The sequence below is a fragment of the Convolutriloba macropyga genome, chromosome 1, assembly GCF_964194025.1.
Source record: "Convolutriloba macropyga chromosome 1, txConMacr16.3, whole genome shotgun sequence".
Taxonomy (NCBI): Eukaryota; Metazoa; Xenacoelomorpha; order Acoela; family Convolutidae; genus Convolutriloba; species Convolutriloba macropyga.
Genome location: NC_134468.1, coordinates 61,043,564 through 61,059,672, shown reverse-complemented (window position 1 = coordinate 61,059,672; position 16,109 = coordinate 61,043,564). Strand labels below are relative to the sequence as shown.

Genomic DNA, 16,109 nt, shown 5'->3' with positions numbered 1-16,109 from the left:
ATGGAGAGGATATTAGGGCGGGGAGTTTGAGGATACTAGATTTAGTGTTCTTAAAGCCCATATTCGAAAAAAAAACATCACATCATTAAATTTTGAATTTTCTATTAAATTGGATAAGCCAGTATAAATTGGAGTTAAACACTGTTGTCATCATAAAACACACTAAATACTAAGAAGTGAGCCAGCCCTTTTTTGGTTGCAGTATCTAATCAGCCAAAAAGGGGGTTGATAAGGGCAGGAAGCAGCCAAGAGGTAGCAGACGGAAATTGAGAGAGGGCGCCGGTGCTAAATGATTACAACACTACACAGCGGGGTGGGCTATAGTCACCTCTCTTTCTCTACCCACTCCGATATTCGAGTTAGAAATAGCAAACATCTCCTGAATGTATAACAAAGGGCTTGATGTTAAATGTAATGGAGTCATGGTCGAATATGAACTAGAGGGTAATAAAAAGAGTGTTTTCCAGGCTTCCGTTTGTTTATTCAGTTGATTCAATTTAACTTCCCAAGCCACACTAGAACATAAATTCCCCCCTGAATAAAAACTGTTCAGCATCACTCTCTCTAGGTCACTCAACAATATATTTCCACTAATTGGGTTTAGCTGCCTTCTTACCTCTAAAACACCCTGCTGCTTTTTGCCCAACACCAACACTTGACCATCAATTCCAGAAACTCCATCACCCCCCCCCCCCAACATATACGCATATTCACACCAAAAACTCGCTGCCTCTGTGATGCATAACCTTCCTCTCCCTCTCTGAACGTGTGTGTTTTAAAAGCCTTGTTGTCCACTTGACAGGTAAAAGTTAACTGGGAGTGCAAATAGAACACTTTTCCCTATTCTTCGCGTCCTCTTGGGATTTGAGACGCTTGTTCAGAATTTGAATCTCATTTTCAAAGTGCTTCAAACTTCTCCATTCATGTTTGCAAAAAATAGTAGGGAGCAAATTCTGTAGAATAGAACATTGGCTGGTCATTTGTAGTTTTGCTTCAACAAAGTCAGCCAAAAATTTCTTAAAAATTGTTCTAAAAAATGAGCATTCTTCCGGATGCTAGTTTTACGGAATTTAAAAATTTTTAATGCAGCTAGCAATTGAAAAAATTGACAATATTATTATCTATCTTGAAAAAGAAAAAGATGCTGTAAAATATCAAATTTTGGAAATTATCATTGGAAATTTTCAATTATCGATTATCAACTAGCAATTATCTATGAGATCAAATTGAATTACTAAACAAGGAGGCTCAAAAACGTGCGTTTGCACATAATGTGCCGACCCCGCCCGACCACCTCGTTGACCTAATTGTCCAACAAATGAAGAAGAAAATTTCAAAAATCAGCCATTGTTCGAAAATAATTGGCGTATCCATTTGAAAAGTCGCTTTAACCTCAAACCACTGTACAAACTTAACAATGCCTCATGAGAGGGTAGATGATACTGGCCAAAAAGGAGACTAAGAGACAAGACAGACAACAAAATCAAATAAAACAACAAGCGAAAATTACGACTAAAACTCAATGGCAACTTTTATTTTAAAAATTAAATACAAAGCCAAAATAGCATCAGGTACAAACTAAGCTCAACATATTGATTTCATTCAACATATAAACCACTCAATATATATCGGACCTGTGTTTTTGAGAATATTTAACAAGTGGAAAAAAGAGAAAAATTAAGATCTACGTACGTTTATACTTTTCGAAAACAATTTATTTCAAAGTATTGAAAACAATAAGCTATAAATTTATACCTCCATACAAAACCAATGAGATCTCTCATAATCCACAATGTCAAACTAAAACAGCAGACAAGCAAAAGTCAAAAAGTCAAAGAAATAAGGCAAGAAAACTGTTTCGAAGCCTATAAAAGAATAATTGTATAATATCTATAAATAAAAAATAATACTTCAAAATAATAAATAATATAAATTTCGTCTTCTTTCAAAGCCACCATTGTGATATATCACTAGTAAGTAACGTGCTACTATTTTGAGAACTGGAGATGACAGCAAAAAAGACTGTCCCCAAAAACTGGAAAGCTTCCAATAAAAATAGTTTGGTAAACTCGTAGTATCAACGCCAAAAACTTATTTAATTGATAAAACAACAATAAAGACTAAATTCGAATTCACTTGAAAAAGAATGTGGACTCCCTCTATGTTTATGTTTAGTCTACGCCAAATGGTGAAAGAGATACTATAAAAGTGGCAATTGTCGTAAAGTAAAACGTATTCTTTTTAATCAAATACTTAATAACAACCTCCATAACCTTTCAACTAAAACTAATTTATAGGGTGACTCTCTGCCCAGCCGAACCACGTTTTTCACATCATTTCCACCAAAATCTCAAACCACGCAAAAATACGTCAAGGAGCCAATGATAGCTGCCAGTAAGGAAAGTAAGAGACAAGACAAACAACAAAATCAAATAAAAACAAGCATTTCTTACGACCAAACCTCATTGTCTAGCTATTTTTGTACATAATTTCCAACAAAATTTCAATTTTCCAGGTCATTTCAATTTTCCGAAAAAACAAAGCATGTCAAAGCATGTCAAAGCATGTAAAATCATAATTTCTTTACAAAAAATACTGAATAGATCAATTGCGGCTCGTTTCAACGCCACTATTGCGATATGAGACTTGTCATTAATGTGCCATGTTATGTTTCGATAAAACAGCAAACGATAACCTCAAAAATTACAAATTGCCGAACATTAAATAAAACTGTATGAAATATCGTAATATTTACTTCAAAAACGCGTAAAAACTATGGTTTTGTTGAGTTTTACATTTTTCAATCTTATTTTTGCCGCCTTTTAGCGTAGTCTCAGCAAAGAGAAGGATCGATTTCATTTCAAGTTAACTATAGTGTTTATAATGTTTTTAAAATTGATTTGAAATGAATTCGAACCCTCATTTTGCTGTGACTATGGTAAAAACCGTCAAAATTAAGATTGAAAGTGGTAATTCTCTAAAAACATTATGTTTTAAAACAAATTTTTGGAAACCGAATGACAAAACAACTGTGAAATTTCAAATAAAAACCGGTAAATGGATTCGCTTTTTTGCTTAGAAAGCTTATTAGACATCTAAGTTAGACTAAGTCAAAAGAATACCAATGAGCAACGTTAAGAGTTAGAACTAAAAATTTAACAAACATATTTACGCAAATGGTGTTGAAGCCAAGAAAAACATATGCCTTTCTCTGAATTTATTATGTTTGCTCATTGTCTTCAACTGCACGTAAATTTGGCCTGTCAATATTGGAAGTTTGATTGAGAAATCATTCTGTTCTGTAATTAACATTAAAAAAAAGCAAAACTGTTTAAAAAACAGAGCGCCATTTCAACCCGAATAAATTTTGAATCAGTAAATTTCCACAGCTAGACCAAAACCGGTCAGGCTCTTGCCGCTTCTCCATTAAAACCAAAAATGTTCCAACTTTTACTAATTTGTCTAAAAAGTTCTTATATCAAAAAAATTTTTCACAGCTTCTTCAATACGGAATTAGCCTTTTCATTAACTAGATTTCGTCGTTAGACTACAAAAAGAGATTTAAATGCTGCCAGAACCCAAGAATTTTGTGAAAGTTTAGTGAAAACATTCTGTCAGAGCCAAAGATGAACTTTACTAATCAGTTTTACTCTCTATCCTTACTCATGAGTATGACATAAATGGGTCATCTTATTATTAATTTTTAAACTGGAAACAGACTTGCTTGTAGTTGGGATGTAAAAAACAATTTATGCATTTTTTAATTAAAATTGGTTGAAATTAAAGAATGCAAAAAGAGTGATATCTGGAAAATTGTTTGTGGAACTGGCGATACAATCAGCTAATATCCGAGTAAGCAAATATTCTGTCAGCAGTCAAGTTTTTTATCTGCACTACCGGTGAAACTGGACGACAAATATGTCCAAATAGGCATATATGATCCCATTTTTATATAAGAAAATAGAAAGTACTGATATTTTCAAAATTTTTGAGAGAAATATAGCCAAAATAGTCGGTTTAAATAATTCACCAAATCCCTTTTATATCTAGACGTAAAACGAAAAAGACTACAGTTAAAAATTTTATCATATTTTAGCAAAAATTAATCAAATTTAAGCAAAAATCACGAAAAACTTGAACAAAACAACGGAAGTTAGGATAACGTTCACAAAACTCTCAACGTCCGTAACTCCTCGGAAAACGCTAAGTTAAAAAATATTCAATTTGAATTTCTACGCATGACAATCATTGCAATGATACAACTCACAACCCTGTACAATGAATATATCGATCGGCGAAAAAAGACTGAACAAAAAAACCAGTTGAGTATGTAGTTCCTACCCCACTAAAGTGGGTGGGAACAAAAATGGGCAGTCAGCAGCAGCCAACAGTGGGTAGACTTGCAACGAACATAGGCAAAAATATATCGCGTGGCTTTGATTGCGCTGGTAAAAAAATCTTCTGTTTTGGCACTGGCAAGAGCTTGATTGCAGTGCAGGCCGCCAAAATTTTGTCTCTTATTCCGTCATGAAGAGATATTAGGTCTCCCGTTGCAATGTAAACAGCGTTGACGTTAGGTAGATTGACTTCCATATCGAAACTTTGCGGAACAAGGAAAAACAAGAGAACGCCGTTCATAAAGTATCTCATGCATTGCAATGAGCTCAGCATCGGTTCGTTTTTCTAATCTGACGAATACGCTCTAAGCTCCAAAAATTTCATTGAACTTTGTGACCATATCTGAAGAAACTTAATATTTTACTGGCATAAGCACAGTCTAAAAATTCTGTAAAATTGTTGCTTGAAATGAGAAATTGTCGAATGTTATGAATCTAACTGCTGTCTCGAACGTTTCATTGCATTAAAAAACAATTTTGAAAACGACAACTAAACATTTTCTAAAGTTTCATCCGGTTTTGAATTGACTTCGCGCGCAGGTTTTTTTCCCGATGCCTCCGACTACGTTGCGTTTTAAAAGCGGAACTTGTTTTAATACTGAATCAACAATCAACATTTGCTTTTGCAATTGATTCAATTATAGACTAAGTCTCAATAAGTTGATTGCAATCATTGTCTAGACAATTTGGAACCAAACTTATATTAGTCTGAATTTTAATGATTCACAACCAGTCTTCTGGAGAACAGTCGGTAGGACCCTTTAGAAAGAAAAATCCATAATGGTTAAATAAAAGTGATATCGCTGTTCTCAGAACAATTTTTTGTGACAGATAATTGTTTTGACTGATGCCATAAAAATTGCCTTAATTCAACAAATTTTGACATTGAAAAAATAATCAAAACGAAGAACAGAAGAAAACACATAAATGTTGTGCGTCTCATTTTTATATGCGTTTACTACTTAGGATCTTTTCTATTTGTCCCCCCCCCCCCCCCCCCCCCAGTACGTTAGGCACCCCCAGTACGTTAGGCACCCCCAATTACAGAGCAGGCGTGCTTGCATAGTAAATCATTATGTAAAAATATGGCACGTGCGTCTGGGGGGTGTAAATAATATGCGCCCACTAAGCTGCGGGGCACAAATGGAAAAGATCCAGTAATTACAACAATTTTCTTTTGCTACGTGTCTTTTTTGTTTTGTACCAGTGTCATTTTTTTTCAAACTAAAATATACTGATTTTAATATTGAATCCATTTTTGGTTCAAAAAAATGAATTTTCGGAAAATCATATAGCAAAAAACACTTTCAATTGTCATCGAATAAAATTGCGAAATAGCAAAAAATCTGGCAAATAAGCCATGCTAAAAAAATCAGCTTCAGTTACCTAATTTGTGGGGGTGTAAAAAAGGCACTTTTGACTACGTGCCTTCACCTACAATTCCGTTTCTACGGACGTCTCTTTGTGTACCTAATAATTATGGTTAAGTTCTATCGTTTCTGCTATGATGAATAAGTTAATTTCAATGAAGTGCTGAAGTGTGTTTTATTAAAACTGGTGGAGATACATTATCCTGCTCCGGAGTAGTACAAATTTCTCGACTGCATTCTCAGCAATTTGTTATTTTGCTGACGAAATTGAAAAAATGAGAGCATATTTGAAGTGACTCTGTTTTCATGATCAACCAAATGTTATATCGATTGCTGACTTTGTAGGTTTAGCTATGCACCCACTGTATGTTTGTCTGTTCTGCACGGTTTGTTGTATCTAATAGGAACGAGCCTTAGTATTACTTTGACTTTTTAAATAATTGCAGACTCTTGAAATTTCATTTTAGTTTCAAGTAAATTTCATCTCAAAAATTGGTCGGGAGAGCCAATTTCGTTCGAAACGTCTTCAGAAAAAAATGCGCTAATGAGACAAGCGCATTACGTGTCTGCTCTCTCAAGGTCATTGAAGGTACTCAACAAAAGTTCCTGCATTAGCTACTGTTTCATCGGTTAGAATTTGACATAATATTTTGTATGACTTTTTAAACGTTTTGAAAATTTCATCCAGGGGTTTTTAGCGTCTATCATTAGACTCAGCATTGCCAAATAAGCATGTTTGCTTTTAAACTTATAATCAGCTCATGATATCTTTTACTTATATTTTTTATAATTGTAAAGAGCAAAATTAACTTGGCAACTATTACTAACAAGGCGACTCGGTAATGTGATACGATCGCACATAAGGTTCCGACCCCGCTCATCCACAATTTCGGCATGATTCTCTGCCAAATGAGGAACATAGAAAAACCCGAATTCAGGTATTTTTTTTTAAAAAAATTAGTGTATGAACCAAAAGATAGCCTCTAAAGCAAATAACTTAGAGATGGAGTGAAAAGGGTGCATTAGATTGATGTGATGTGCAAATATTACGAAAACGAGTCAAAACGAACAACAAAATCCAAAAACACCAACAAAAATTAATTACATCGAAAACTTCATGTCCGTTTTAAAAAACAAAACTTAATAACAAAGTCAAAATTGCGTCAGAAAAAACTGATATAAAACAAAAAAAAGTTGTAAATCACCAGAAAAGATATGGGACTAGTCAATGAAAATGATTGGTAACAGTTAGACAATAAAGAACAAAAACAGTAAAGTTGAAAAATTCGCTTTTATAAAAAACAATTAATTTCAAAGTAATGAAAACCACTAGAAAACAACTAAAAAAATCCCATAGGTGTACGATTACCAATGCTTCTATAGAAGGAATTAAAAACTGCCGGTATTCAATTTTTTTGAGGCCTAGCAGAAAACGCTTTCGAAACCGTAAAACCAAACTATGGCCATCAAAAGATGTTTGATTGCACTTTTTGCGAGCACCGATAAGTGGTTTTTAGACCTCTCATTAATGAAGCTTGGTAACAGGTCGAAAAAAATTTAAAAAAGTTCAAAATTAGGTAACACTTCAATTTTTTTTCGAAAAAAAAATATTCCCAAAGACATGAACGCCATTAATTACAGAATTAAATAATTAAATAACCTCGTTTATTCTTCCAAAGCCTCTGAAAATTGCAATTATCCAGAATATGTCTAACATCTACAAAAGAACGTCAAACATGACAAAATCAAAAATTAATTTACTTTTTCTTCTGAAGAACCCGTGTCGAAGCCAGTAAAGTCATACCGAATTCTCCAACAACATTAGATTGTGTGACACCAATACTCTTTTGAAACTTTCCTTTGGCATTTTTATTTGATTAACAAGACATTTATTTGATTAACGAGTCCTGTAATTAACGAGACTAGATAACAAATTGACAAAAAAGGGAACAAAATTGCGAAGTTAAATTTTTTTTCTTTGGAAAACAATTGTTTTCAGAGTCCTGAAAGTTATCAGCTATCTACTTATATCAGAAGATCGGTTCATCCATTTTTCCATGAAAAGCCAATGAAACTGGGTCATTGTACCGGAAATTTCATACGACTAAGAAGACAAACTAAAAACGACAGTTAGAGACAAAAATTGAAAAATTTCAGATAAATTCTTAGAGAAAGTAGTGTCGGAGCCGATAAAATCATAATCCATATCTTCAAGGATTTTAGTTTCACCAATTGCGTTTTATTTTGAGGGCCCATAGTGTGATATATCAATTGTCATTAACGTTATATTGTGATAAAACTAGAAAACGTGAAAAATGGGCAAATACCTAAAAACTAAAAAAATGTGAAATCTAGTAGTATCATATCCAGAGAATCGTAACTTAAGTCGTAAAACCGCAATATTGATTGAATTTGATTTCAATAGAAAGGAGAAGCGTTCTATCATTGCTGACTGAAAGCTACAAGTTGACCAAATTATGAGAAAAACAGGCAACTTCAATAAGTCATTATTTACTTAAAAATCAAATACTTTTAAAAGTCACAGCGACCATAAGCTTTCAAGTAAGCAACTAGATACAATAATGTGGAGCTAAGTAGGAAACCAATTGAAACTATCATTAGTGAGCTTTGGTTTTAAATGTTCTGTCACTTAATTAATGTAGAAAAGATCAAATTTTGTTTTAAAAAAAATCGACTGATTACTATCCGAATTATTTTTGGATTATAGCAGTCCAAGATTGGTCCAAAACTGCTATTGCTTTTTGTCCATTAGGAACACTTAGTTATTCGAAGTTTATAGATATTGATATTTTTTAGTTAAAAAATCAAAAATAGATGCTGCGTTTTTGATAATCAACGAATAAATTTAGCAAAAAAGGGCAACGTTTTAAATACAGAGCTTTCTCAACGGAATTTCAAGTAAAAAAGGCCTCCCTATAATTCTACAGGGATTGTGTTAGTGCTGTTTGGGTCTGTACTTCCTGTAAATTTAATCAAACTGGACTGAAGAAACTTATTTCGTGCTTTTTTGATGAAAAAGTCTTAATTTTGAAAAATTTAGCCAGAATTTTTGACAAAAAAATTAACAAAAATTGCCTACAAAATTTTTTTTATCTTTGCAAATAAATTCATTAACACTTTCTGAAAAAATTAACAATTTTTAGCAAAATTGGCGAAATTTTAGTCAAAAATTCTGGAAAATGTGAATAAAATCTCACCGGAATTCACTCTATTTTCTCAAAATTTAAACCTCGATAACTCCTTGTAAAAACCGAAAATTAAAAAATCTTTTTTATTCCATATTTTACGCGGGACAACCTTTCTAATGATACTAGTATCAACTCTCTACGATTAATATATCGATCGGCCAAAATTGACTGAGCAAAAGAAAACCCATTTGAGTATATAGTTCCTTCCCCCTCAAGAGGGGTCGGAACTAAAAAGTTATCTTTCAAAAAAATGGTATGTCTTCTTTGTTCATTTACAGAGTAGATTTACTTGTTACCAACAGAGCACTCAGATCTCATCCGCCCATTGTCAAACACCAGTACTCGTATGATCAATGTAAATAGATGTTCAAGAGCTCAACTCAAACAGAAGCCAGTTGGAAAGCTATATTTACAGTCTTTTTTCAACTGTGGCAGGTCTTTTTTTTTGAATCTGTCAAGTAACTAATATGGACAAAAATTTGTGGAAGTTGGCTCACTTCAGCTGTTTTAAATCATAAAATTTATTAGTAGTGACCGTTTTAGCTTTCATTTTTATTTCATAAAGATTTGCTGTTGTTTGCCAGTTAGAGTAACTGTCAAACAACAGCAACTATACTTGAACTATTCACATCCATTCCTAATTGGATGTGAATAGTTCAAGAATTGTTCAAAAATATTTTCAATTCTTGATTATTTATTGATGTTCAGGTCGCTTTCGGTTTGGTTGCGATAATTTTTTGGATGCCGAAGTCCCTTTTACTACTTGGGATTTGAAATAATCAAGATGGCAAAGTTTTTTACAATGAAATTCATCAGCATTTTTAAAATTGTCTCACAACTTTTTATGAACTGGTGGGAACACATTTTTGAATCTGCGAAAACTATTCTTAAGTATCTGAACATCGTGATGTAACCAAACTTTTTTAATAACATATAAGAAGCTTGCAATTCAATCTCAAAAATAAGCAATAAGTTTTCAATTTCTCTGTTGTTTGGTAGAAATTATAATCGAAAGAGATACGGTTGAGTATTGTTTTTTGAAAGTAAATTGATTTTAAGACTACTATATAGCGATTGATTTGAGCAACATCAAGTTATTGCTCTGCCAATAACTAACTGTAAGATAAAATTTGCTATCACTTTCGGTACATTTTTGTACTTAAGAACAAATCTTGCCTTTGATTTTGAAAATTTCAGAATACCGCGAAAAGCGCAAGTCTCATCTCTACTCGGCAGCAGGCCGCACAGTCACGCACGTTTCTGTACAAATTGGATGGCATTTCAAGGAAGTTGTATGTTTGAGAGTAGTTATTTTGTGATGTTGATAGCAACGAAAAGGTTTATATAATCAGATGAAACCAGTTTTTTTTTAAAGTCGGACTAGAATGTTTTCATTGTAGAAAGTTTTTTTTTCATGCTGTGAAGATGTCGCGGTAAATTTTATGCGACGTGTAAAATACGCTTGAGCAATTGATATTGGGCGTCGAATTTGAGATCATGATTTGTTAATGTTATTGTTTTCATTGTGAATCCCTGTGGTTACATTGACATGAGTGGCAGACAACCCGGCGCTAGACGTCAAAGTGATGTAGAAAATATCAGCGTTTTAGTTTTGCTGTGTTTTCTCTACTAGAAAAAATATTGAAATAGCTCGACCAAAAAATTTGTAATAAAATTGAGGCGATTCGATTGTTACTATTATGATTTTTATCTTCTGCACTTTTAGAAACAACTGAACATCCGCTGCGCTCTTAAAAATTATGAAACAATGAAAACTATTTGGAGTTTTATTTGATGTTTCTGCGGTACATCACGCATATATTGTCTTTTTTATTAATCTTGCTTGTTATAAACCACATTAATACCTATTAATGTCCTCTCATCACTTCACACATGTTCATCAAGTGTCTTCAAGCGTCAATTTTTCACACGATCAATTTTAAACAATTGTTTCGAGAGAAGTTCCGCAGCTATGATTTATTGAGTTAAGAGTTCTGATGATCTTCAAATGAGCCATCAAGATCTTTTAATATCTCATTGAACCAGTCTGTCATTGTTGGCCGCCAGTTCAGCAAATTGTAGAGAAGAGTTAAGAAAATATTACACTTCAAATCTGGTTGAATTTCTCAGCTATAATTGAATTTGAGCTATTATGATACCAAAATTTAAAATTAATCAATTTTCTACGGCAAATTATATTGATTTATTGTTACAATAAAAGCGAGATATGATTGAAAAAAGTTGCATTTTGTGTTAAATAAATTTGTCAGTTTGTTGTACAAGGAACTAGAAGCTTTTACAATTGGCCAATAAATTCACTGCTTTTCATATTTTATCGTTTACTGTTTTTTCCAGCTTCTTTTGAAATGGAATAACACATTTAAATTTGCTTTCTTGTCTTGTTTGTCTAATAATGCATGTATGGTGTGATAAAATGCGCAAAATGTTACGAGTTTGAAACAAAAACAAGTATTGAGCCCTTTGTTGGAGAGTGTTGAATGGACCTTTTTCAGTTTGTGTTCACTCTATCAACCCATTGTCACAAATACTGAAGACACAGTCTTTAATGGCCGGTCTCAATTGTTCACCCATGTGTGAAAATTAGTCACTTTATTGTTTTTGTTTATGTTTCAGAACACTGCAGAAGAAACAACAAAATACATTCTCCTGTAAAAAGCCTTTAGAGTGAGCATATCCGAAGAAACAAACAATTTCGTTGCAAAAATTTGATCCTAACTTTCGCTTTAACCTATTCTTTCACACCCCTTTTGTTACAATTGTTAATATTCGTATTTTATTCAAAATTTTATCAATTATCCCTCAAATATAATTTGATATTTTCAATTTTTCCCAATATCGCTGAAGGCACAATACCCTTATTGCAATTGAATTACTCTCTTTTTCCTAACTTGGGCATTTACTGCAATATTTTTTTTATCAGCTTTGTTTTTGACTGGACAATAACCAAAAATTGTAATTTTTCCTTTGTTTGCAGAAATATTCCCCTCTATTTACCTTATTCTGTCTTCTCATTGGTGAAGAAGTTGAAGCAATAGTCAATTCGAAGTGCAGCACAGAAAATAAAAGGAAAGGGGAAAATGGAAGCAAGCAGCATTAAAAAAAGTGTCCCACATAGCTGGAAAAAGTGAAATTATTTTTATTGCCAAGTGGCAGTAGTCTATCGCTTGAGTGAAAAGTCTCCCCCGACTTCGCTTGTGTTAAAGTCAACAGCCCCCCATCTTAAGACATACACATACAATAATACACTTTCACTCTTTTGCTTTCGCACCTTTTAAACGGTGACCCTTTCTTCTTTTTCATTGTTTTGTGTTCTCTCCTTCCACTTTTAGATTGTTGCTTGGGAAGTATACAGTGCGAATTGATTAGCCAGTTACCTTTCCTATTCCCTGTCCGTCTTACAACGCAACCTTCACCACATGAACTAAAGTGGCGAGTTACACACATTGCACACAAGTACTACTTCACTTTATGATATCATATGAAAAATCCCTATTCTTGCATTTCATCATTAATACTGTTATTCATTCGTTTATTCTCCGATCAATATAAGCACTTTATACATATATATGATACCTGTATTACAACATACATTATCTGCTGACTAAAAATTAACATCTTGATGTCAGTAATACGTGAACAACTTTGCACGATAAACTAGCATTGCAGTACTACCAATAATTGCAAAAAAAACCATTTCTTTTTTTGCAAATCGTTTGTTTTAGTTATCTTTTTTGACAGAGATTTTTTCAAGATACTTATTATAAAATTTCGGCGAATTGGCGGCAATTTAGAGAGGTTGTGCTGTTTGACGATTTGCTTTATTGTTTCGCTTATTGGCAAAACATCGTGACGTGATAAGTGGTAGTTGGATTGGAGTTACAATAAATCTACAAATTGAAATTGGCCCACTTGCCTAACAAGGAGCGCCCTCGTTCTTTTTCCATGGAATGTCTTGGGTATTCAAATTTGGAGAGCAAGCTTTAATTGTTGACTTACTAAGCCGACTGCCTTTGCTTTGTGTCTGCTGCACTCTCACATACACACTTCAAACGCCTCCTTTTCATTCGCATATACACCACGGGCAGAGAATAAGCGGCACAGCCCAGTAGATTCAGGGTTAAAGCAAAACAGCAACCCAGGTCGTCTCCTGTTTTTACAAGTTGCAGAGAAGTTACAACTGGAGTGTTATTTGCAATTTAGTAGAAACAACAAAATACTAACACATATATATGCTCACATGTATGTCGGTATGTACTGTGCTGCATCAATCACTAACTAGACCAAGACTATAGTAGTCAATTGCGCACAATTTTGTGATCAAAGCGAAACGTTAGATTGTTTTTTGTTTTGTTCATAATTTATTCACAAATTCCACCTCTTATTCGCTCTCTCTCTCCCCTCTCCCCGTCTTGCTACCTGGTACCTTCCTAGCTACCTTTCCCTCCATTTAGCTAGCTAGCAAGCTAGCTCCCTTTATTACTGTACTCATTTTAGCCTATCCAAAAAGAGAGAGAGAAAGACTGGTATTACCTTTATTGTTTAGTTTTGCCAATACTTTTACCAATACTATTATTATTCTTAGCTCTACACTACAAGTACTGCCACCACCACCACCACCCTTTCTGCTGGTATAACTAGTATTGCTTGACTTAAGGTTGTTGGTGGTATCATTTCGCTTATTGGGCTCTCAAGCATCGTGTGCTATTTGAGGTAGTCGGGGCTAGGGCTAATACTGGGCGATTCTCGAGTTACTCTTTGTAATTCTAATTCCCAGTGGCGGCAGCAGTTAGTTTGTTGTTCACTTTGCAACCAAACCTCCTCTTTTTCCTTTTCCTCGCGATTACATCCGGCAAAGAAACAGGGGTCTGCTTACTTTTGGGGTTTCCTGACCCGCTCGCTTGCTTGTCGCAGTGACGAGGTTCGAGTTAGATGCATATGCTCACATTCTAATTGCTACAAAAACTGCTCCATTTGTTTTGTTTGCGCTTTAAAATCAAAGCAGCAAAGCAATTGACTTTTAGACGGTAATTCAATACCATTCCAAGTATTGTTACAATACAGTTAAATGAACAGGGTTTGTTACCAGCCAGTATTAAAAATAATTGATCACTTTTCAAGGTGAAAATTATCACAACTGATATTAATTTAATAAATGATCATTAATTCTTTCAAAATAAGTCATTTTATGTTGACCTATGTTGTAGACTTTTGACTATCAGTTACAGAATTATAGTTACAAATACTGTAAATTTATTGTTCACGATCATTCAACATTTATTCATCACATTGACGATGTTGTTCCACAACCCAGTGCTGCCAAAACCTTCCATGCCTCTAACCACGACTAGCCGGTCATCTCTCCACTTACTAAACTTAGTTAATTACCTACTTATACTCTTTGTACTAACCATTACCAACCCCCCTTTGGGGACCATAGTCAGAGCTCAGGGTTCAGTCCAAGTTATGGAGAATTCTCCAAAGGGTTCTGCTGTGACTAGTCTCGTGGGATCCGAAATGGCGAAGAAATGCACCAAGCCAGAGAGCGTTATATCAAAACCAGATCTTCTTGAGCTCGGATCTAATTGGAGTGTAAGGTTAAAAGAAGAAATTGACAGAGAAACGGCCGACTGCGAAGACAAGAATTCGGAACTGTGTGTTATAAATTTCCTTCTTATATGTAGTAGTCCTTTTACAAGTGAGAGGATATCGCTTAGCATCCTGGACACAAATGACAATCCGCCCTCATTTAGTAAGAGTGAAACCCGCTTTACCATGCCTGAGAATACGCCTCAGGACACTATGTTCGCTTTAGACATCGCCACCGACCCCGACTCGGCTGCCAATGGTGTGAAAAGGTAAGACATACATACAAACCATTACTTAATTCATTTTGATATGTCTTTGTTTTTTTCTCTGTCATTTCCAGAAGATATTTAAAGTCTTCGACATTCTATAAACATTTGCTAAATAGAGATCATCATTAACAAATCCCACAAGCTAATTTGTAGTCCATTTAAAGTTAAGACCAAACTTAGAACAATTAGCTTCTATGAAATATTGAAAAATATGAACTGTACAATCCCGTGATTTTTACAAACTTTGGTTTCACCGATGATAATATGTAGGAAAATCACAGATCAAAAATTAAAACCTCTTAAGGCTGAATGTTAAAAGTCGGAACGGAATGTCAAAATATATATTTTGAAATTAGATTTTCAAAAATTTAATAATAATAATCATAATAATAAAGCGCTTTCTAGTAAATTAAGTGAAGCTGGTCGACAATTTCAACTCAACGAGGCCCAGACTCACTTAAAGCACTGTTTGTAAAATCTCAATTTCAATTCTTTGACAGTTAAACCACCATGTTTAGTTTTTTGTATTCTTGATACTAAAATATTCTGTTCTGTGGATTGCACCTTCTAACTTTGATTCAATGATATTAATGCCAGAGATATTCAGTATAAATACTCAATTTTTCCGGGGTTTCCCACAACCCATGTTTTACGATTAGTGTTTTGAGCGCGTATGTGTGAAAAACACCGACATTAGGCTAATTTAGTTCAAATTTCCATCAAAATTAGTTAGATGCGCCCCCATTTTCACAAAGCGCTATGGCTAAAACCTGGGATAATCTTTCGTGACTCGTTTCAAGCCATACGTCAGTAGTATCCACACTATAAGTAACTCACGTCGCCCGTTCACATGGCTACTGTATCTAATTACCGAAATGAAATAAAGCCTAATTGGTGATTAATCTAAAAAATTTCCTTTTTGGTACTATTGGTGGATTAAGAAGACAATTCGCTCTGTGTCAATTAAACCTATAGTTCTGGTCACAAGCGCAATTGAGTCTTTAATTTTTGTCTCAAATAATTATTAATAAAGTTCTGCAATAAAATTTTAGACTAACTACCTGCTCAAATGTTGGATAATTATCCGTGAATACCCGTGACAAAATGTAAGCCCTATCAGCAAGAAAGCGTTCGGGTGTTATATATATATATATATATATATATATATATATAAGTTTTAAAAAATGCAGTCAAGTTTAATGCTTATTGAACTATCCAATTTAGCGCTTGCCCTGTTTCACCATGTGAGCGTAGGAT

The 16,109-nt window shown here is 34.0% G+C and overlaps 1 protein-coding gene across 1 annotated transcript in view; it reads left to right on the top strand.

Moving 5' to 3' along the window:
• LOC142344803 (protocadherin-9-like) overlaps window positions 1-16,109 on the top strand; it is an 86,077-nt gene that overhangs the window by 28,552 nt on the left and 41,416 nt on the right. The window contains exon 2 of the mRNA XM_075396803.1: window positions 11,611-14,852. Coding sequence (XP_075252918.1) covers window positions 14,290-14,852 — 563 coding nt within the window. The 5' untranslated portion in view covers window positions 11,611-14,289. The remainder of the gene's footprint in view (window positions 1-11,610; window positions 14,853-16,109) is intronic.